The sequence below is a fragment of the Ixodes scapularis genome, unplaced genomic scaffold (genome assembly GCF_016920785.2).
Source record: "Ixodes scapularis isolate PalLabHiFi unplaced genomic scaffold, ASM1692078v2 PGA_scaffold9__187_contigs__length_104089568, whole genome shotgun sequence".
Taxonomy (NCBI): Eukaryota; Metazoa; Arthropoda; class Arachnida; order Ixodida; family Ixodidae; genus Ixodes; species Ixodes scapularis.
In genome coordinates, this window is record NW_024609884.1 from 59,271,740 (window position 1) to 59,294,206 (window position 22,467).

At 46.7% G+C, this 22,467-nt stretch overlaps 2 protein-coding genes across 2 annotated transcripts in view; one reads left to right on the forward strand and one right to left on the reverse strand.

The window, feature by feature from the left end:
- The window catches only part of LOC115308998, a gene marked incomplete in the record, with an annotated part of 12,238 nt that extends 8,626 nt beyond the window's left edge, over positions 1-3,612 (reverse strand). The window contains 12 exon segments of the mRNA XM_042287130.1: positions 829-915; positions 978-1,160; positions 1,162-1,365; positions 1,367-1,444; positions 1,446-1,640; positions 1,642-1,866; positions 1,868-1,990; positions 1,993-2,091; positions 2,093-2,662; positions 2,664-2,714; positions 2,716-3,382; positions 3,452-3,612. Coding sequence (XP_042143064.1) covers positions 829-915; positions 978-1,160; positions 1,162-1,365; positions 1,367-1,444; positions 1,446-1,640; positions 1,642-1,866; positions 1,868-1,990; positions 1,993-2,091; positions 2,093-2,662; positions 2,664-2,714; positions 2,716-3,382; positions 3,452-3,603 — 2,634 coding nt within the window.
- A 316-nt stretch (positions 3,613-3,928) lies between these two features.
- Positions 3,929-22,467, forward strand: part of LOC115313934 (N(6)-adenine-specific methyltransferase METTL4) — a 39,646-nt gene continuing 21,107 nt past the window's right edge. The window contains exon 1 of the mRNA XM_040206123.3: positions 3,929-4,185. Within this exon, the coding sequence (XP_040062057.1) occupies positions 3,958-4,185 (228 nt within the window). The 5' untranslated portion in view covers positions 3,929-3,957. The remainder of the gene's footprint in view (positions 4,186-22,467) is intronic.

Below are 22,467 nucleotides of genomic sequence, written 5' to 3' on the forward strand. Positions count from 1 at the left end.
AGCGCAGTTCTTAGGCGCTCGTTTCCGACTTGAACGGGTAATTGAACGGGGTGGGGTGCATTATGGGAATAATGCAAGCATGCGTTGCGTTGTGAAAAAATCTCTTGCTAAATTTAGCAGGAAAATTGTCGCTAAGTTTCCACGTTACATATAGAGGGAAAATTTCCCCGCTACGTTTAGTGGAAAAAATTCCCCACTAAATTTAGCGAAAATTTCCTGCTAAATGGGAGGGGAGCAGAAGAGGAGGGGCATACCCTACCCTCAAGAGCTGCGCTGTAATTCGGCATTGCAGATAATTGTAAGCGCCTTTCATTCTTTTTATTTCAAACTTTGATTTGCAATATGTATTGTTAGTGAACTGTGGTTGGGACGAGAAACTCCAGGAACCTTTTGTTCTATTATTACAGTTCAGTAGCGCAGCCACGAATTTTTTTTGGAGGGGGTTCAAGATTCATGTGTATATTATAGAGTCAAGCTGAGGAGGCAGGGGGGCTGAAGCCCCATAAGCTCTTACCCTAGCTATGCCACTGTTACTTATTCCTCTGCAGAGGCGTCTAAACTATTCGGGGAAGGGGGGGGGGGGGGGGGGGGGGGGAGGGGGGGGGCGGCGGGGCGGGCAGACAGCAATTTCGCACCCACTCTGTATTGTTTCCATTAAATTTCTGAGCTGTTTGAACTGAACTGGGGGGGGGGGGGGGGGGGGGGGGGGGCGAGGGCAAGCATACCCCCATGCCCCCCCCCCCCCCCTGTTCCTCAGGCCCATATATGTTTTGTGTAAGTGCACATATATATATATATATTTTGATGGGAGCAAGGAAGTTGTCTAACCTGGTTGCGGTCATATTTCCCTGGGTGGCGCAGGTCAACTAGTATGTAGGTGTCACTCATTCCCCCGTCCTTGTACTCGAGCTGACGCTGCAAATAAGAGCAGCAGGCATCAGGCATCTATCATTAAGAAGGGTGTGCACACAGCTTACAAGCCTGATGTAGCCCTGGAGGGCCAATTTTGGGTGGTCGAACGAGGCAATGGCCACAAGCTCCCGGCCCTTCTTGGCCTCCATCTCTGGCAGAATGCTGCCACATGCCGAGCGGCGGTCTCCCATTTGGATGACCACGGAGTGGCCAATGACGCTGTCCTTGCCGAAGAGCTGCAGGCTGGGGGTCGAGCGCCTTAAAAGACTCGTCGGTCTTGCCACTGAGGTCGCCGTAGCGGGCGCTCAGCTCGAGAGTGCCACCGTGGGCTTCTCGCACCGCCTTGCACGGGAAGTGCTGCTCTAGGGGCACGGGCAGCGCGTGGACACGGTAAGCACTCGCTTGACGGGCGAGCCCGCGCAGCCGGACTTGGACGCTGGCAGTATCCTCGGGGGCTGTCCTGCCGCCAGACGAAGTAGCCCGTGAGGTTCTGGGCACCCGGCAGCCAGCGGCGCACGGCAGCCGTGACGGGGGTGGAGCGGCAGGAGCGCAGCGCAGGCCAGACGGTCGCCACGGTGGGCCGGAGCTCCGACGTCGTGTATGACGGCCGACCGTTGCATCACGCTGTGGGGCCCCGACAATGGCAGGTGCAGGTCCGTGTAGAAGGAGTGGCGGCCTGACAGCTTGGCGCCTTTGGACGTCAGGTCGCCGATGGGGCAGAGCAGCGGGGTGTGGACACGGGCCGGAGCCCACCTTGAGAGGGTCGTACGTGTCGCCCGCACTCACGCAGCGCATGGTCCAGTTGTAGAAGTCTCGGCCCGGACGACGCTGGTGCAGGACCAGCTTGTATTGGATGGTGTCGTTGAAGCCAAAGGGGTCTAGCTTGAGGTACACTGCAGTCTCTGACTGCGGGTCCTGGGCGTCTTGGCGCAGCAACACCTCTCCCGAGACCGGGGTAGTGGAACACTGCCCGTGCCACGAGAGTGGGCCCCGGAAAGCCGACACGGATGCACACCGAGGAGTTGTCCCTGGTGAGGGATAGCCAGCGGCCAACGATCCGCCGAGGGCCGAAGAGAGGGGCAGGCGGGGCTCCAGGGACACCGGCAGGATCAGCTCCACTGGGTCGGACTTTGGCGGGACGACATCTGAGCCGCCGCCACCGCCGCACTCCGGGAGCGGGGTGCACCCTCAAGGAGGTCCCCAAGGTGCCCTTGACTCGCACCAGGGTCGGTTGGAACGGGCTCTGCTGGCTGAAGGTCAACTGGGCGTCGCTTTCGGGCAGGCGTGCGTGCACGGTGCGCGGGCTCAGCGCGCGGAGCGGGGCACAGGCCGCGAAGGTACCGCGGGTGTCCTCGTGAAGTGCCAAGAACAGTCTCCTGGGTCCCACGGGCAGATGGGTGTCCAGCACGGCCCGTCGCGATGACTTGGGTGAGCCGACGTTCAGGGGGCCGTGCTTGGCGTTCATGTCGCCCGCCTTGCACTGGTCGTGCGCGGTGCGGCTGCAATTGGCCCCGTCCGCGCGGTCCGGGTCGTAGACCATCTGCAAGAAGCGGCAGCCCGGCGCCGCATCCAGCACGTCCGCTTCGAGCAGCTGCCAACGGTACCGCGATGCGTGGCGGCCGCCCTGGAAGAGCAGCACCGTCACCAGAGTGCTGGCGCTTGACTCGAGGAACAGCACGCGGCCCGCAATGCGAGGACCCGCGAATAGGGCCTCGGCCCAGTGCAGGACACCGTCGTCCAGCAGCAAATTGGGCGCACGCCTGGAGCTTGCTGGCTTGCTGTTGCACGAGCACCGCGCGTCCCCCATACGCTACTAGGGCCCTGCAGCTTCAGCTGATCGTCGTTGAAGCTCAGCTCTGTCCCGTTTAGTTGCAGGGCACCGTGGCGGCGCGTCAGATCGTGCCGCGCGCGTCCCAGGTCGTTGCACGGACTGGCAGAGTCGAAGAGCGCGGGCATCTCGCGAACGCTCCACGCGTACTCTCCCGGCGGTGCCACGAGCCGCACAGTGATGCGTACTCCCTCGGGGTCAGGCACCAGGCGCACTTCTCCCTGGATGCCTGCCATGTTGAACGGGGCCTGGAGGGCTTGAGGGTCCTGGGCCAGGCACGACGAGCTAAGCAGCACGCTCCACGTCGCCACAACAGCGGCCACACTCCCGAGCCTCGCCGGAAAAAACGAGGGCCACGTCTGTCGCGTTCGGGTGCCTTGAGGCTGGCTTTTTCCGGACTCCTTTTTCCGGACGTTGCCACTGGCTCGTTTTCTAGGGCGCGTCTTTGCTGCTGTCATCCTTGGCGCCGTATTCAGGACTTCTGCTGCCGTTAAATCAGGGCCCGCTGTTGAAAGGCAAAGGGGAGCCGGGGTGCTTCCATACTGCCCACTCACCTGAGAACGGTTGCTTGCTTGAGCGAAACCGGTGTAGAGAGGGGAAAATGCTCCCTCTCGCGCCTTGTCCCTGCCGGCCCTGGACACCCTGGAACGGTGTTTCACTTGTTATGCAATTATTTTGCCGTCATCAGGCCAATCGCTCACTGAAACCAACGTTGACTGAAGCGAAGGTTCACGCTCGCGCTGTTTACGGGATTTCTGTGGGTTGGCCGGTTCGGCAATGGAGGTATTCTTCGAGCCTTTATTTTCCCGCGCGATACGATACGAGCCCAATGGGCCTGGTGCGCATGTCCCGACACAACACATACTTGGGGTTCCAAAGTGGCGGCAAATGACGTCACAGAAACCCGTGTGTCATTTTAGTGGATGTAGCGATCCTAGCGGTTGGCGCTAGGCGTACGGGCAAAAAGTACGAGCAAATAAGCTAAACGGAGCAAAACAATGAGCCAGCTTCGCCTGTAGCTGTAAACCCAGCAGCACGTGACACACACGGCACACGGCTTGTCCTGGCTTGTCTTGCGTAGAGTGCATTTATGTGCTTTATGCGCTTTATGTTTGCTTTGAGTGCTTTGAGTCATGCGGCCACCATGCGGCTTTGTTGCTTGGGCCAGCCTTGTTTTGGCTTTGGCTGGCTGGCTTTGGATTCGTAGCTTAGTTGCAATGGCGATTTTATGTTCGTGCGAAAGCGGGTGGTTTGTATCTCATGATAAACTCGTCGAAAGCTGGTTTGGAGATTGCGATTTTCCTGAAGTAGCACAGCCGTCGGCCATGAAGCTGAAAGACGCCCTCTTTGACATCAGAACTCCTTTTCAAATGGATTCTGCGGCCCAGAAGCAAGCAGCGATGCGCAGCGCAAGCGACGGTTCAATGCCTTCAAAGGCAGCTCAGGTGCGCTATTTCTTTTACGCTACCGCAGAGAAGACGAAACCAAACTGAACCGCATGAAAACGTTCCCGGGAATACAGTTTGTTGGGCAACTCCGTTGGTGTGTCATAGCCTCGCCCTACTAGAGCGACAAACACAGATTTTTGTCCGGCGACACCACGAAGTTCCGTGTCGCTGATGCTGTCCCACTGTAACGACGAACACCCACGATAAACGCCGACAAACGATCGACGACGGACGAGTTCTTGTCTGTCGTTGGACTTGAAGCGCAGCAAGCCGTCCCACCGAGGGACATCTCTCGGAGACGCCCGCTTGTACCTTCTGTTGCCTCTCTTCCCAACCTTCTGCCCTAACTCCCGTGGCTCGCTCTGCTGCTCTACCTTCAGAGAAGTCCTTGGCGGCCACTGATCGTTCCCGCAGTTCCGATCCCTCAATTGCTTGTAGTGGTCGCTGGCGCGGCTTGCTTGCTGGCGGTCGTGTTGCGAAAGGGAATTTGCTGTGGCTGGTTTTGCTCACGAAAACTTGGTGCGCGAGGTGGTGCTTGCCTCATGACGGCGAGGTCTACGCCTCTGCATCATAATAGATACACCCATGTTCATGGACTGACCAAAGTAATACCATTCACCACGAAGTAGGACGCGACGTTCCACGGCAAGTATTCCAAGAGGCGAGAGACTTGTCATCGCTTTTGTGATAATCGGGGCGCCATATTGTCCCCCCCAAAAAATGCCTCCCCTCGATTATTCGGATATGAAGTTATAAACATCCTCAAAATCGGCGTTAAATTCCTTGGCGCACACCTAGAATCCCTCGAACGACTCAGGAAATTAACAATTCGGGGATTCTAATTCAGAAAAAGTTTGGTGTTGATTGTCACGACTGTTTGCGGAAAGCCAAATTAACATAAGCAGAAGCCTTAATCAAGAAATAAAGTAATCGTCTCCACTTTCATGGTGTTTGCCGACGCGTTTTACGCCTGAAGAGCAAAACACGAAAACCGCATCGCAAGACACTCTTTGTCTGTGTATTTTGAAGTGTTTTCTTGGCAACTCCAGTCCCACTAGGAAACAGGTTTCCTTGTCCTCATGTTCTGCGTCGTGTCTGCCAGGTGGGACATCGGACCCCGACAAACAGCCTGTTTGTCGTCTGTCGCTTGTTGTCGTGTGTTTGTGTCGTTTGTTGCTGTTTGTTACTCTAGTGGGACGCGGTTATTAGTATGCGCATCACCGACATACACGTAACGGAGGAGAAGCTGGTGAACTTAAACGTCGAGACCAATGAACAATGGTACCACAAAACGTGTGTGGTGGGTGTCATCATTTCCTTCGGTTTGGTTTTCACAATGTGGACAGGGGACGTTCTCATATCCTTACTCGGGTCTTTATCACATGAGCGAATGACGTTTTAGCGAACAGCGGTCATTTGAGCGAGTCTATGTTTTAGCAAATTACTGGGGCGTGTGTTAACCCACCCTCTCTGCTGCATTCACGCCGCATCGCGGTGACAGTCTAAGGTGGCTTATTACGAAAATGTTAATCCACCTGGCCTGCCCGTAAACGCTGCTTCGGCTGTCCATTTGCTAAAGTATCTTTTGATGAAAACTCTGCATTCACTAAAACGTTGTTCGACCAACTGAGTGTCACTATCCTTGGGTAGTTTTTATTGGGAAACATCCTCTGGCTAGGTAAAAGGGTCAAACAGCGCGAAAAACGACACGGACAGAAAAGGTGTACACCTACACAGAGTGCTCTGTGTGTACACCATCTCTGTGTGTTTCGTTTTTCACTCTGTTTTTTACCCTTTTACAATGCTACATCATCTAGCCCAACTTACCCCTTTGGCTAGGTGTTTGGCCCTTCGTGAAGCGTGGCCGGGAAGCTCCACACTGATGGATTTCTTTTAGGAGAGAGGGGGTGGGAGAGAGAGAGAAGGAAAGGACAAAAAACCATCACTGTAAAAAAAAAAAAAAAAAATATTGCGCCAGGCGGGCATTGAATCCGATTCATTAAGCGAGTGTCTTTCCAACATGTCGCGACACATTGCTTCTTTTCTTTTTTTTAGAGAGAAAGGGAGAGACGTCTATTTACAGCATGTTTAAACAACTCATTTGGTTTGTTACATTATATACAAGTAGTGCATCGTTAGATTATATACAAGCAATGCATTATGTTTGTGTTACATTATATACATCCAGTGTGTTACATTTGCATTACTCTCTGCAAGCAGTGTGTTGCATTTGCGTTAAATTGTATATTAGGGATTTACAAGAGCACAACGCTCACCATAAAAAGGAAGGTGTCAATTACACTTTCAAAATTGACTGGTGTTGTCATGGATTATATAATATTAGCGGAACGACTGCGATTTTTTACATCTTTCCAGTCATTGTTTTCATCACAGCAGGCCAATATACCTTGACCTACTTCAATGGCAATATTTATATAATTTACCCAGGGTGGTTTTGCGACACTTGTGTCATTATCCACTGTGCACGTTTTCCACAAACTGTAAAGACCTAGTACTACTGAAATGTCTTGAATGGTATCGAGGTGTTCGGCGAAATGCAAGTAGCGAAGGTTTGCCTCTTCCACGTCAAAGTCCTTTTTCAGCGTCCGTTTGAAAACATCCCAAAATACTGTGTATTTTGGGATGTTCCCTTCCGCCACCGCTTGTCTGGGGTTCATGTCCGTGCAGTGATATGTCGATTTAAACGCGCCGGAATGCCGAGGCCGGGATGCGTAACCGCCTCCGTTGGCTGCTACAAACTCGATCGCTACCGAAGTCAACACAACTGTCATCGTTGGTAAAAGATGGCCCGTGTCAGTCGTTTGCAAAGCGACGTAGATAGAAACAAATTGCCGCGGCATTTTCCGCGGCCTCGGAGATGCAGGAGCGAGCCGACGTTAAAAAAAGATATGTTTGAACTACGAGAGTGTCAGGAAGAGCCACGTAAATACCTGTTCACACTCGGAGCGCACGCGCGCGCGTTTGATCGAAGTGCTGGATTCGCGCTGTTGGACCGCGCTTCGGGACCGATCTTTTACGCTTGCAACTCGATACTAATGTGACACTCGGCAAACAATGGGGACTTTAACGCCCACAACGAGGCCTGGGGGGACAAGCAAACGTCCGCTCGTGGCCGGTCTCTAGAAGATACCACTACAGCTATTGGCCTCCGGTGTCTGAATGACGGCACTGCAACCTTTGTGAGACCTGGCGTAGAGAACAGTGTGCTCGGCCTGAGTTTCGCCACCGCTGCAGTACGTGCGCTCTGGCTCGCCGAACCCGACAGCTGGGGCAGTGACCATCTCCCTATTATAATTACTTCCCCAGAGAAAAAACCTGTCACCCACAAGACTTGTTCTGTAACAAACTGGGATGCCTTCCGAGTGTACTTCGAAGATATAATATCTACTGGCACCACTGATCACACGACCGCCATCTCTCAGGCGCTCTGCAAAGCGACACGGAGAGTTACGGTTCCTATATATAGACCCAACCCAGACCTCTTTTCCTCGAAATATCTAGAAAGAGAAAAGAGGGCTGCAGCCCTCTTTTCTCTTTCCAGATATTTCGGAATGCTAAAGAAAACAATACGGGGAAAGAGGGCGTGGTCGAGCTTATTTTAATCTGAAATTATTTATGCATATGTATATTTACTGTCGCTCTTCACTGCCTAAAAGATCGCGGAGATGGTTATTCTCGAAAACTCGTTGTCAGAAGGCACTACTTGTCCACATGCTTAGTGGTTCGGAAGTTCACAGCTATGTCTTTTCGACCTAAATGACTGTGCCATTGATAAAAAAATAAATAAAAATAAACATAACAATAAATGCGGGGATAAAAAGCTGGAGAAAAAAAAACTATCAAGAACCCGCCGGAAATGTTCTATTCTTGCATATTCAGAGGCTAAGAACTTCGAAACAAGTTTCTCCTATCAAAATGTGTAGAGGCTAAAAGAAACACGTCCCAAGAACGTGAAGCGAAAAAAACTAATGGTTATTTTTTAATGACGTGCTGAACTTGAATAATATTAGATATCTTTTCCCGTGAGTTAATTTATTCCTGAACGTGAAAAAAACAATAAATACATTATTTTGTATTCTGCAGATGGCGATGATATGTACTGTCTGTAGTGTTAATTTAAATGCGATACATCAACCAGACGAAAAGAAATACCAAGTTTAGGGCATAATTACCCGTAGATACATGTTTGGACATTTCTTCAAAACTTAACTTGAATAACAATAATCACATCTTAAAGGAGCTGTGCAACGATTTTAACGTTGAAAGAATTGGCATTCTCTGCTTTTGATATTGTTCACTGTGTCACAAATGGCAGAAAACACACCTCCTTTCATACATGGGTAAATTACTTTCAAAATGTAATTTAATTACAATTGCAATTACCTTGCTTCAAAAGTAGTTTAACTACAATTAAAATTACTAGTACGGGAAAAGTCATTAATTACAATTACAAATTACTTTTAAAAAGTAATGCACTTACTTTACAATTACTTATTTCTGAGAGAGACCAGACTTGAGCCATATAACTTTAAATGGGTTGAATAAAATGTAACCTATTTGTTCATTCCTTGCCCCAATGTTTGAGGAGGCTTAAGCATCGCTGCATAAATGCCACATATTGTACTTTCCTTTTATGAATTTTGTTAAATTCATGATGGAACGTGACAGTTTGAGGCCATGAAGTGCTACGTTCTTATATATTTTTTCTAAATAATAATAAATTAGTTGATATGCTGAAAGACGCCAGATCGCTAAAGGAAAAATTGGGATGACAAAGTTTTGTTAGCCCGGCAAATAAAAATGCGACAATTGGTCATATATGAATATTTTACAAGCTTTGGCATAAAACTAAAATCCACACCCGCTAATACGACCGCATTCACATACAAACATCATGGTATTGTCAATTATTTACGTTGAGTTGAAATTATAGTGGCTCACAAATATATAAGAACCGAATCGGGGCTCCCGAATCATTGGTATACTTCGTCTCACCTTAGCATGGACTAACTGCGAAGGCTGTGCAAGCGCGAGAGGCTAGCCTTGCCTCCCATGTCTGGAGCACTCGCTGCACGAGCGCTCGTGCAGCCGTCGAAGCTTCATCCAAAGCAACTAGCTCGCGCTTTCAGAGTGCGAGGCTAACAGTAGTCCATGCTGCTGTGAAACATAGTATAACACTATTCACAGGTGCGAGGTCAGTCTCCAAAATGCTTATGCAAAAAGTATACGAAGAAAAGCCAGCAGGAAATAAACTTGAAAATAATACAAAGATACAAATGTGCGACAGTACTGGAAAAGGGACGTAAAAAACTGGCAAGAAAAAAAAAAACGAACTTCATAGACAATTAAAATTTCCTAGCTGAAGCTAATTTTTTTTTTTTTTCCTTTCAATATTTTGGCATGTTTACACTATTGTTTTCTGCTCGCACAGCAAATGGAGCAACACGGCGCCGTTGAGGTAGGCTCCAAAGAGGTTTGCCTCTCAGCTTGCAGTGTAAGCAACAAACAATGCGACGCTATTTATTTTGTGCGTGTGTGTGAGTGCGTTTCTTTGTGCGAGTGTTGCACGGAAAGCTATGCTGCTTGTGCGAGCGCTGAAGCTTTTAGAGAGGTTCTGCAAAGTTTTGCAGAAGTAATTGTAATTGTGCCTGAAATTTTACAATTACTGACCCTAGAAAGTAATTAAATTACAGTTACAATTCCTTTTGGCCGAAAGTAATTAATTACAATTACAAATTACCAAGAAAAGTTATGAAATTACAGTAATTCGATTACTGTAATTGAATTACTACCCAAGTATGCCTCCTTTCATCGAAATGTTGCGATTCCGCCGCGTAATAGCGAAGCAGAACTTGGAATATTTCCCGACCTGCAGCCACGAGCGGCGGCCATGAGAAACAAGCGGCGTGACGTCACTTGGGTAGTTGTAAAAAACATAGCAAGTTGTGCGAATACCTGCTCGATAAAAGGTAACTTCTTTTATAAATCTTGTCGTTCCAACATATATATAAATGCGTTAAAACCCTGGTATCATCGACAAAACTTTTATTATACGGAGTTTTATTGGCGCCATCTATCCTAGGTCCACAAAACCGCGAATAGCCGCCCGAAGCCGGAGGGGGAGGGGGACAGCGCCGGTCGGGCTAGAGCACTATATAGCTCCTTCGGAGCAGAGTACCGCAATCTAAAACGCCGTCTCTCGGTGACTAGCGGCGAACGCCCGGGGGTTCCAGCTCAGGCCACAAATGCATGGGGAACGGGAGAAAATCGCTGCTTTCTGATTATTTTGGGGATATATGGAACGACAATAGTTTTGGAAATAATAAGGGAATAGTTTACAATAATTTGCGCTAAGTTGTGCGCCATGAAATCACTTAATTTTTTTTTTTTTTTAAATTGCCTGAGCAGCATTATGCAGCAGACGACGCGGCGACGTCACACCGTTCACGTGACCCGCTCCGGCCAATCCATAGAGTCCATCTCCGCTGCGTAAAACAATCGTCTGCTTCAAACGCCATTGCTTTGAAAATTGCCTTCGCAAAATTTTCACACGCATCCAATATTATTAAAACTTTGATGAACTGTTTAGTGCTTTACCAACTTCACGACAGACTAGTTTTGAATAGTGTGAACTTGGCGTTTATTTTTTAATCAGCCGCGTTGAGTCGATCTCCATGTATTCTCCCATAGGGCGGGCTGCCTCCTGGAACCCTGAGTACCACGTGACTCGCGCCGAGCTGCGCTGTCGGCCATGTTGTCGGCGAAACACGCGGATCAAAGGATTGCGCTACTCTGCTCCGTAGGAGCTATAGACCTTTTCATTTCAGTAGTTGCCTCACCGGCGGATAGAGGGCGCTGAACGCGGCTATATTGCTGTTTTACGTTGTTTTTGCTTACTTTTGTGATACAATTATGTTCCTTGTAGCACGCAACCAATGAAACAGTGGTATTGAGCCACTTTGAGGACTACCAGGTGTTTTAAAGCGTAAATTGCGTGTATTTTTTTTTTTTTTTTTTTTACAAACTCCTTTGATGTATCTGACTATGGTTGGTTGCGAAACGCCTGACTGATGTACAGGAAAGATTACCTTCGTCTACGGCCGTACCCAATGACACCAGTCTCCAGAAAGCAAACTAATGAAGAGACTAACACGTGAATGTGAAGAAGCAAATCGACAACTTGATTAGCAATGAGCTGAATCAGACAGAATAGATGAACTTGCGACTTTACTACTCACTGTTTGGTTTTTGGCACTCAACCTTTAGTGAACTTCGCAAACTAAAAACGTATCGTGTAATGACGCTGATAATTGATATAAAGCAGTAGTATTGTCTCAGTCTCTTTGTCTTTTTTTTTTTTTTTTTTCCAGTTCAGCACTCGAGCATGATATGACAGGCCGAGTAGGAAATTCCTTAAACTATCAACCCTGCTAAAGTACTTATAGACCCCTTTCGGAATTTTGGCAACACTAAAAAAAATTTAGCCGAAATAGCAATACATCTAGCAACATTGGGTGATCGCCGCCATTACGCAGGGTTCGACTTGTTCAACCGGTCGGCGTGAAGCGTAGCCGCCGTAGCGTTTTCAGTTATGGCTTGTGCGGGTGTTTTCCCGATCACCTGTCGGTCTAATGATCTATCGATACTGCCAGAGAGACAGAGAGGTGGGGCAGTTTCACAGGAGCCGGTCAGGCACAGACGGGTCCATATCACAAGAGCGAATGACATTTGAGCGAATGGACGTTTTAGCGAATAACGGGGGCGCGCGTTAACCCATCCGTCGCGCTGCGCTTTACGCCGTTTGGCGGCGACAGTCTGCGGCAGTTCATTACAAAAATATGAACTCACTTGGCCCACCCGAAAACGCCGCTTCGCGGCGTCCGACTATTCGCTAAAGTGTCGTTCGATCAAACGTGGGCGTTCGCTAAAACGTCATTCGATCAAGTGAGTGCCTCCCGGCACAGACCGGTGCATGGAAAGAAGCTACAACTTCTTCGTCGAAGCATACGTGGTTCCCGCATCGATAAGGGCTAACTACTCACGGAACAGGCAAGTTCTTTCTTGTTTTGTAGTGATTTTTTTTTAGTAACATTATATAATTGTAATACAGTTAATCATAGTGATCGCGCTTTTAGCGTGGCCACTCCAAACGACCCGGCGCGCTGCCCCCGTCGTGAGCTCAGTGTCGTTCGGTGACAGCCGAGAACTCGCTCGTTTCGTTTTTCGTACTCTTCCACTCAACTTACGACCACGTACCAGTGACTGCAAAAGGTGCCTCACGAGTCACAACCTTGAGTGTTCAAGAAATCGCAATCGCAAATCGTACAGAACAGCAAAAAAGGTTGTAGGGGTGGGTGGCAGGCAGGCATTTTAAATTCCTTCCTCGGTAAAGTTTTGAAGCGGTTTGCGGCATTCCTCACAAAGCTACAGAGTAGACTTTCCAGAACCACTGATGTATTGGGTTTATTTCACGGCGTTTGTAAACGTACCACGTTTGTTTGAACCCACTCGAAATGCGACCTTGCAAAAAAAAAAAAAAAAAAGAAGTGTGCTGGAATTGATCTTTATTTGCACAGAAAATATGCACAGCTGTTTGTAGTGTAAAACCGGTGTATAATTATTTTGTTGATACCATTCAGTGCAGGAAGTTTCTTCATCAAGGGTTCCTGCTACCGGAGCAAGAAGAAGATCCAAGAACAACATACAATGTGTTCAGGAATAACAACCGTTGAACAGAATAACAATTGTTGAACATGCTCTAAACACCATCTCTTTGGCTGCATTCTCACAAATTTCCAAACTGAGTAGTAGCGTAACGCCCCTAAACGTCTAGCGGTACGGCCTTGGCACTCTGTTCAGGCCACCACTCCAAAAGTTCCCACGATCGCAAGGCGGGTTCGAGTGATCTTCAGATTCGGTGTACACTGCATTTAGTCTGTACCCGACCGACGTCTGTTTTCTGGAAAACTCTACCGGCGTGAGTAAAACGAACGAACTTGCGGAAGAAGTAATCATGCATCTACACGCCGAACAAGTACCTAAAATGGCCTCGGTTGCAGTGAAGAAGCACTGAAGGAGGGAGCAGTTCGCGCATGCGAGCCGCGCGCTGAACCGCGGCCGTACCTCTCTAATTAAAGACGGGGCGCGACAGACGGCCACACTACTACAACATATAATCGTTTGCGATGCTTCCGCTTACGGATGATAAGAGCGTTTTCTTGTCTGACCCGCGAAAGTTTTGTAAACAACACGAGGACTCGGTTTTTCCTTTTGAACACTTTAGAACTTGTCTGACACGTACCTTTTCTCCTTTTCCGTCAACGTACCCATCCTGCGTACACAAAGGTACACAGCAATGCGATGGCATATTGATGCGGCGCGCGCAGACTGGGACTCAAAGTGTAAGCAGCACCGTTGCAGGCGGTAAGGTGCAGGCGGTTCTGGCGGGACCCCTGCGTGATGGCGGCGGAACTAGTTGCAGTTGCGTGCAACAGGTGGCGCTCTACTCCGAAAGGGGTCTATAAGCAAAATTTTGCGATACTGGACCTAGGAAGTAAATTAATTTTATATCAACATGTGCTTACACAAGATCGTCACGTGATATGTGACAATCCTGTCAAATTCAATCTGACATTTGTCTTCCGTAAAATAGGCCAAATAAAATTAAAGGGCGCAGGAGGAGAGATACCTCGGAAAGTTTGGCCGAGTTCTAGCACTATAGGCACCACTTCACGGACCTGTGTGAACAAATATTTATTTGTTTGAACAGATTCGCTTTGTAAATTTCGGCGCCCCCAGCCACCAAAAGTAAGCCTCTATTCACCATCGACAATCTTGGACTCATATGATTGTTATGCAGACGGCTCCTTTTTTTTTTCGGCATCAAATATTGCAGATTTTAGAAACTAACAAAACTTAAAACAACGTATGCAAAAAAAAAAAAAAAAAATTTCCCCTCATGCGCTGAATTTAAACGGCGTTTTGAATTTGCAAGTAGAAAAGACGTTATTTCTTTGTGCATGGTCTTCTAAAACTTGCGACTGTTAAGTGCTTCTGGCATTTTCTTACGCGAGAAGTCCCAACCTTTCTGTCAAAATAAATTAAGTGAATGGCACTGGTTATCTAAATATAATCAATAAATCACTTAAATGACTGTCAAAACGGGAGCGAGCACGGTATACAATTCCTTAAACTTCATAAGTAAACCGACCAACCGAACGTTGACGTCGCAAAAAAAGATTGAGAACCTCATACACATGTAGGTGTGATGATATGAACAAACAAATTGCCTGATGCTGACGTAGCATTACTTCCAACCTCAGAGAAAGTGCAAGTTAAACTTTCGTTGTCTATCTCATCCGCGAGTTTCCTCACATAATCAAAGAAACTGTTTTTGACATATGAATACGAAGAACGATATACTTTCAGGAAATACAGATGGTCTCCTTGCGCTGACTATTCTTGACGCCTTCCGATCCTAAATGCGCAATATAAATATACGTTCTTCTTCCTCAGAATGATCCGCCACTATGAGTAAACAAACCTCAGTTTTCATAAGAACCTTTGAACCCTCGTGATGTCTTAGTCGTCGAGTAGTTTCCGAAGTAAGGCAAGAAAGCGCGGTGAAACGCGACGAAAAACACGAATACAACGCATCCGCCAAGGCGCGGAGGGGAGAGCGGAGCAGCAAGTTGAAGCAACCTAATGGCTGCCGCGTCACGTGATTCCAAGATGGCAGCGCCCATGCGAGGGAGGATGAAAAGGCTCTAGGACGGGCAAGGACGGGTATGGCCGGACCCGGATGAGACTTTCCTCATTTCACCGTATATTTCGCGGGGCGCCCGCCAGCACGTGGTCGCGCGGTCGCGAGCGGATGAGTTCTCGCTGCTCGCTGATGGCTCTAAAGAGAGAACTTTTCCGGAACCCCGCGCCTACTCAAGTGACGTCACTGCGCACGTGACCCGGAAGACGATGCACGAGTTGAGAGGCGGCAAAAACCTTGATCTTTTTTTCATTTTTTTTAAATAAAAACTAGGGTATCCAGGCAAAATCTGTTTTCTGTAGTTCACTGCAGAAGTGGCAGGCATCAACTTCCACAATTATTTTAGCAAAGCCCTGAAATTATTGCACAGCTCCTTTAAAGGGATACTACAACGAAATTTCGGTGCTCATTTTTTTTTTTTGTCTTTATCTGTTCGAAAGAGCAGTATCGCATGGAACATACCAATATCTTGTTAAAAAAGTCTCGAAAAGGAATTTTAAAACGAATTAAACGTTTAGCAAAGAGCACCTGGTGGATGTCGCTAACGCCTCGCTTGTAATGCTCGTCTAGGAACCTTGACAGCTAGTGACGGAGGTTGTCTCATCTTCGGCCACGACGAGAGAAGGGGGAAGGAGGAACTCCCCTCTTCCCGAGAATCCCTTTTGTGTGTCGCAGAAGTCGCTATTGTCCCCCTAGAAGATTATAGAAGATTAACCCGTCACTTAAAATTCGTACAAAAGCAGCCGCTTCGGTGGCTGGAACGACTAGGCCATCCTCTCGACGTCAGCCTCGCCGTAGCTTTGCTCGTCTTGAGACGACCTACGTCACGATTGCGTTGGATGTCACGTGCTCTAAGCTGGGCCTTCTCCGAGCGCTTGCCAGAGTGGGCCGTTTATAACGAAAAATACAGCCACCAGGATCAAAATACAAACGTGCGATTGTCATTTACGGGTATTGTGGATCATATTCAGCCTATTTTTGAACACGACGGGAATATTTCAAATTTCGTTGAAGTATCCCTTTAAGACTACACTTACCTAGGCTATACATAGATTATTCTTAAAAAGTTTAACGTCTCTACCATAAATAGCTTCGGCTATAGCACGCTTCAAGTATGGCACAAACGACAATCGTCAAGAAACTGTCGTCCTTCCTTGCCCCTTCGGGAATTTATTTCTTGAAAACTAAGCGTGCCAGAACATTGAAATAAACGTCATTGTCTTTTGTAAGGAACGCAGCACCGCATGTAAAAATTCGAGAAAAAAAAATTACAAATGTACCTCACTGAAACCGTCTGCCGGTCTGCCGGTCTTTCGACGAACGTCGAACTTTTACCCTAAAAGGTCGAAGTTCGTCGAACTTTTGACATGTCAGGATTCGAAAATTCGAAACCTCGATTTCTCTTGATAAATAAGTTCGAAAGTTATCGAATTCCTTAGCATAAGAAATTCGAAAGTTCGAAAAGCTTCGCATATTTTAGTGCAAGAAGTTCGAAAGTCGTCGAATTTTTTGGTCTATCAAGTTTGAAAGTTCGACAAGCATCGAATTTTGCAGCGTAATAAATTCGAAAGTTTGAAAAGAACCAATTTTTTTTTTTTTTTTGCGTCATAAGTTCGACGGTTTGAAAAGCGTCGAACTTTTTAGTTTAACAATTTCGAAAATTCGACTTCCGTCAAATTTAACAATATAGAAAATTCGAAATCTTTCGAACCGCTTGATTCGATAGTCGAAACTTTGGTTCGAAAAAGTCGCGACCTTCCCTACCAAGGACCGTCGGAACAACGGTGCGCCGAGTTGGAGTGCCTGCTAGGCCTAAATTTGCCGAGCTCGCTTGGTCGAGGTCGGTGAAGTCGTGGCTGTTGTAGCTTTCCCAGGTGTTTGCGGATCCAGGGTTCTTGTTCGTCGTGGTCTGTTTCAAGTACTTTTTAATTTTTTCTTGCTGCTTGAAGTCGGGACGCGCGAGAAGAGCGCGTAAAAAAGTAAACGTCCGTTGGTCGTCGCGACCAAGTAACTGAGCGACGCTGTCAGCCATGCTGATTTGATCGTAAAAAGTGCGTAAGACAGCTCCGGAGCTGTCGTAGGATTCCGTCGTAACCTGCGCAAATCTTACGATAATTTCGTTTCGTGAATGCGAATTTGTTCTTACGTTTTGTCTTAAGCACATTTTTAGCGTAAGATCGTTTTGTGAATCTGGCGTGATCTTTGGAAAATGAAACGTGGCTCCATGAAACCACGATTAAACAAAGTAACGGGTTACTTTTGTTCCTTTCTGCGTACAGTATTATTTCGATCCAGTTTTTTACTACATTCGAATCGCAAAACACGTGGAGTGCATAGGTAGTCACTGCCATTGACGACGTGATGCATTATTTTGCCCCGAGTTTTATTTTGTTCTATATTAACCGGGAAGTATTGTAATGTTATAACGTAACGTTGTTCCCCAAGCTATTTTCAGAATAACAAACAACACAACTTAAAAAAAAAAACAACTAATACGGCGGTTAAAAAAAAAATACATGCTGCAAAACCCGGAAATAATTTTAAAAACTAAGAATAAATCAGGTAACTACAGAAGGTAGGCAAACAGTTTTCAGCAGTATAATTTAAATGAATTTGTTCAAGTACGGCGCAATAGTGTACCAGTCGAAAAAAGAAAAAAAAAAATGAAAGACGTTTACAATTCCCTGCAATGCAGAATTAGATCAAAGCTCTTTAGGAGGAGGGAAGGGTACGGAGGAGGAGGAGGAGTGGCATACCCTCCTCTCCGTACCCTCCTCTCCTGCTCCCCTGCCATTTAGCGTGGGGAGTGTATGCCCCCTCCTCCTTTCTTCCTCCTCCTCTCTTGAGGTATTTCAAATTTGCGATATACCGTGCTAAACAATTTCAAAAAGATATATGGGTGATTTCATTTCAACTCGGGCACGAATTTTTGGGTCGAATTTTTAATTTTTGTCAAGGAAATATATGTTCTCGGGCAATTCCTATAATAAAAGACGCAAACGGCGAGTTCATGGAAACTGACGTTTTTCCAGCTTATCGAGAGTGCCATATTTCACCCCATCCTTTTTCCTTACTTTTTACGCTACATCAATATAACTTTTTGGGAGCACTCTCGAGATATGCTTTTTTTATGCTAATTAAGCGCCTAGGTCATGAGATCCTTAATGTTTTTTTGTTTTTTTTTAATTGTCAAACCGCCTTGCTGCGACGATATTTGACGAAGTTCAGCAAGCTATGCTGTATGACCTAATCAACATATTTTTATGATCTTTACATCACTGTAAAGTTTCAGTTAAGCTCTTTCTTTCGAGTATGATTTGATTATTTTCCGCTCCCCGGTGGTCGCGGCGCGAAGCCAGCCCCTCGCCTCCCTCCTAGAACGGAGGGAAGTAGCTCGCACGTGTGTTGCACGTCTCAGCCACTGGGGAGCAGGTCCGCGGGCGCGTAGATGCGCTCTGATAAGAAACCGAAATCTAGAAATGCGTCCAAATAGAGCGTTTTTACAGAACGCCGTAAAATGCTGCCCCGGCGTTATATCCTTCTAAGAATAGTTGATTTAGTGGTTTTCGATGATGCTCTACAAGTTTCTAATTGGAACCATATGTCTATTTTCACTAATTAAGAAGTTAATTAACGACTTTTAATGAATGAGCTGACTTATCGATAAGATCAGCCACCCACATTATGTCCGCCTGGCCGTATAACCCACCTGCATAAACCGCATAAGTGTAGCTTTCACGGCTTTTTTTAAACAAATCTGAAATAATAAAAAAAACACCCGGTATATATATATATGTATATATATATATATATATATATATATATATATATATATATATATATATATATATAATATGCACGAGTGGTAACTTTAGCGCACTACTGCGCTTCTCACGCGTTCGAAGTCTTTCTAAGAATTTCAGATTTAGGGGTTCTGGTCAACACTCAGCAAATTTCTAATTGGAACCACAAGATTATTTTCACTAATTAACAAATTTTAATTAATTAGCCGACTAATCGTTACGATTAGCCCCCTATACTATGTCCCCCTGGCCGTATAACTCCCCTGCACAAACCGCATAAGTGTAACTTTTACGGCTTTCTTAAAACAAGGGTGTTTCACGAAAAGTGGACAAATTTGACATTGCTAAAACTACGCTTTGCAACAAAGAAAAAAAGAATGCGTCGTTTTGGTCCTGGGCCAGGGGCCCATTTAGAAAAAAATTATTGATGTTTGGGATAATTAAGTTGTTAACTATGTTTGCGTAATTAACTTTTTTTAATATTGTGTTTAAAGGCATGGTTTCAATTACAAAATTGTTGAGCATCATTGAAAAACACTAAATCAATAAATTGAAGAGCGATAGAAGGCACGCGGCGGTATTTTACGGCTTTCTGAAAAACCGCTCAATTTCCACGGGTTTTTAGGTTTCGTTTTGCAATCGGAGCGCTTCGCGGCACGGACTGCACCGCGCCTCGTGGAGAAATAGTACAACGAGCGTCTGCTGCGTTGTGCGAGGACAGCGCAGCAGAGGTTGGTTGCACTATTTCTCCACGGGTATTACCACCGGTCGAGAAGCAGGTTTTTGTCTAACGTTGTCAAGTATTCCAAGGGGATTCCTGAACAATTTTAAAAGGGACTCTGCTACCCCCACTATGACATGTTTTGGGAAGCCCGCTGAAGTTAACCTATCAACTTGAACCAAAACGGTATTAAAACTTCTGTGAACACAGGATTTCAATAAAGAAGCTCTCAAACATGATTTTGCAATACTTACCACTTTTTACAACCTTAGAGTGCGTAGATTCGTAGCTAAGGAGGGACTCTCTTGTTCTAGGCTCATAAGCCCAGCACAGGTGACTCTGTTCAAGACAAATGCTAGGTCCAAAAATTGCAAAGCTTTTTTAGTTAGAGCATCATACGTAAACCTTAGACCTCCAGAGCACTCCCGAAAGGTACCTAATAATTCTGAGACTAGGTCACCACCTTCTGAGCCCTGCTTAGGGTTAGATACAGCCAGGAAATGGTCAGCATACCTGAAAGCTTAAAAAAAAAAAAACGATTATCTAATTTTGTTCTGTACTACCACAATCACAATCTGCTAGATATAGATATCACTTACTATCGGAGCAACGCTAGACCCAATGCAGATTCCGGATTTTTGCAGAAACGTGTTGCTTTCAAAAACAATAAAAGTTAAGTTGAATTTATGTAAAAGCGGAGAAGATTCAAAAATTGCTAATCTGCTTATGTGTCAGTGGGAGTGCTTGAAACGTTTCTTGATTGAGACATGCATGTGATTTCGTCCATTCTTGTAGTTTCTGATTTTGTAGCACCCTTGTCAGTCATTGGGAGTCTTGACAGAAAGTCTGCGACAACGCTCTTATTGGTTGACACATACTTCATGTCGAAGTCATACCCTGACATCATGATCGCCCATCGCTGCATTCTTGTGTAACCGTGCCTGGGATACCCTTGCTGGGATTGAAAATCGATGCCAGGGGTATGTGGTCCGTTCATAGCGTAAAGTGGCGTCCAAACATGTTGAAATTTCTTTACGCCTTTAACTAGGCTCAGCGCATCTTTGTGGATCGGAGAGTAGTTTCGCTCACCTTTGGAGAGTGTTCTTGACATGAAGGCGATCGGCCTCTGATGCTTGTTGGGTAGTACGTGTTGAAGTACTGTACCAATGCCATTGCTCGATACGTCACAGCGCACTTCCAGAGGAAGTACAGGGTCATAGTGCACCAGCAGACTCTTGGTGAGTTGCTTCTTCGCTTCTTTGAAGGCTTTCTGGCATGAACTCAACCATTCCCACCTTTTATCTTTTCGCAGGAGTTCATTTAGCGAATTTAGGATGTTGGCTGTGTTGCTGATGAAATTTCCGTAGTAGTTCAGCAGTCCAAGAAATGTTCCGATTTCTTTTTGGTCTTTCGGCGTCTTCGCTTGTAGGATCGCATCCACCTTCTTGGGATTTGGGTAGATCTCTTGCTTGTCTACGAAATGACCTTGGTACTCGACGGAGTCCTGCATGAAGCAGCATTTTTCCTTTAACAAGCGAAGGCCACTTTCCTGAGTTTTTGCAGTACAACAGCGCATAAAGTTGGGCGAGTTGGTTTGACACCATGAAAGTGCAACCGCGCGAAAATAAACGAGGGACGAGTAGAAGAGGTAACGATAGACACGGCGCCGTGTCTGTCGTTACTTCTTCTACTTGTCCCTCGTTTATTTTCGCGCTGTTCTCCTTTCCTGCCTTTTTGAAGTACACGATGTGCAGGTTCCGCAGGTGATGCTGACCGTTCTTGTCAGTTACCACGTGGTCGTCTTGAAATGCACCGGTATACGGCAAGCTCCCAACGAGTTCTTCGATGACGCGTTGGAAGACAGCTGATGCTGGGGTTATTCCAAATGGCACTCTGTTCACCTGATAGAGCCCTTTGTGTGTGTTGATCACAGTGAGATTTCTTGACTTTTCCGCTAACATGATCTGGAAGTAGGTTTGTTTGCAATCCAGCTTGGTGAACTTTTCGCCATGGCCAATCTTTATTCACGCAGTTTCACGGTGTAGTACTTCAGTTCTTCCAGACCTTCAAAGATGGAACCGTGTTTCTGTTGCACATTTCCGAGAGTTAAGGTGTCTACACGCACGTTGTGTACTTCCTCCCAGTTTACGTGAAAATCCTGAAGCCATGCCCTTCTCAGTATGGGAGGTCCCCTATTCTTCACCACGTGGATTTCATGACGCCTGACTTGCCCGTTGTGCCGCATCTCCGCTTGAACCATTCCGTCTGGAACGATGGGCTTCCCGGTGTACGGCTTCAGCGTTATTCCCAAAGGTTTCAACTGGATATCTGGAAGAATTTCTTGAATCGTCTCCAGGTTGATCACAGTCACGGGTGAGCCTGTGTCGATCTCCAGCTGAAGAGGTTTGTTGCAAATCTCCACAGTTACTGTGATGGGTTGGTGTCATCCCAATCCGGCTGAGGCCTCAATTCGGATATTGCCTCAGTCCCCCCCCCCCCCCCGACACACACACACACACTGCCTTTTTGTCTCCGTGTCAAGACGACTGCTAAAAGCAAACAGTTAGTTTCATTAGCCTAGAGCCATTACGCTTTTTTTTTTTTCTTTTCTTTTTCAGCTTACTTCGAGATAGCTGGGACACCCTGTATATGCATTCAAAGACGATTGCTTCCACCAGCGTAGATTTATTTGACGACGTTGCAAGCGGGGACCGCTCTTCAGGTCTTGACTGTAGAGTGACGCCAGGGCTTGCGAGTTTCCGCGATATAAAATGAAGAGTGGAGAAGGTGACTTTTTTAACAGTTTGCGAAAAAAATGGGCCAGGAGTTCTTAACCTCTGCCGGTCCAGACAGCGCCTTAGCCTTTAACGCGTTGCACGCACCACACAGAAAGAGCTTCTGGGTTTAATTACCGCTCCTGGTCCAATTTTTCGACAGCTCTTTCCCTTTCGGCTCTCTTTTTGCTTCATGCG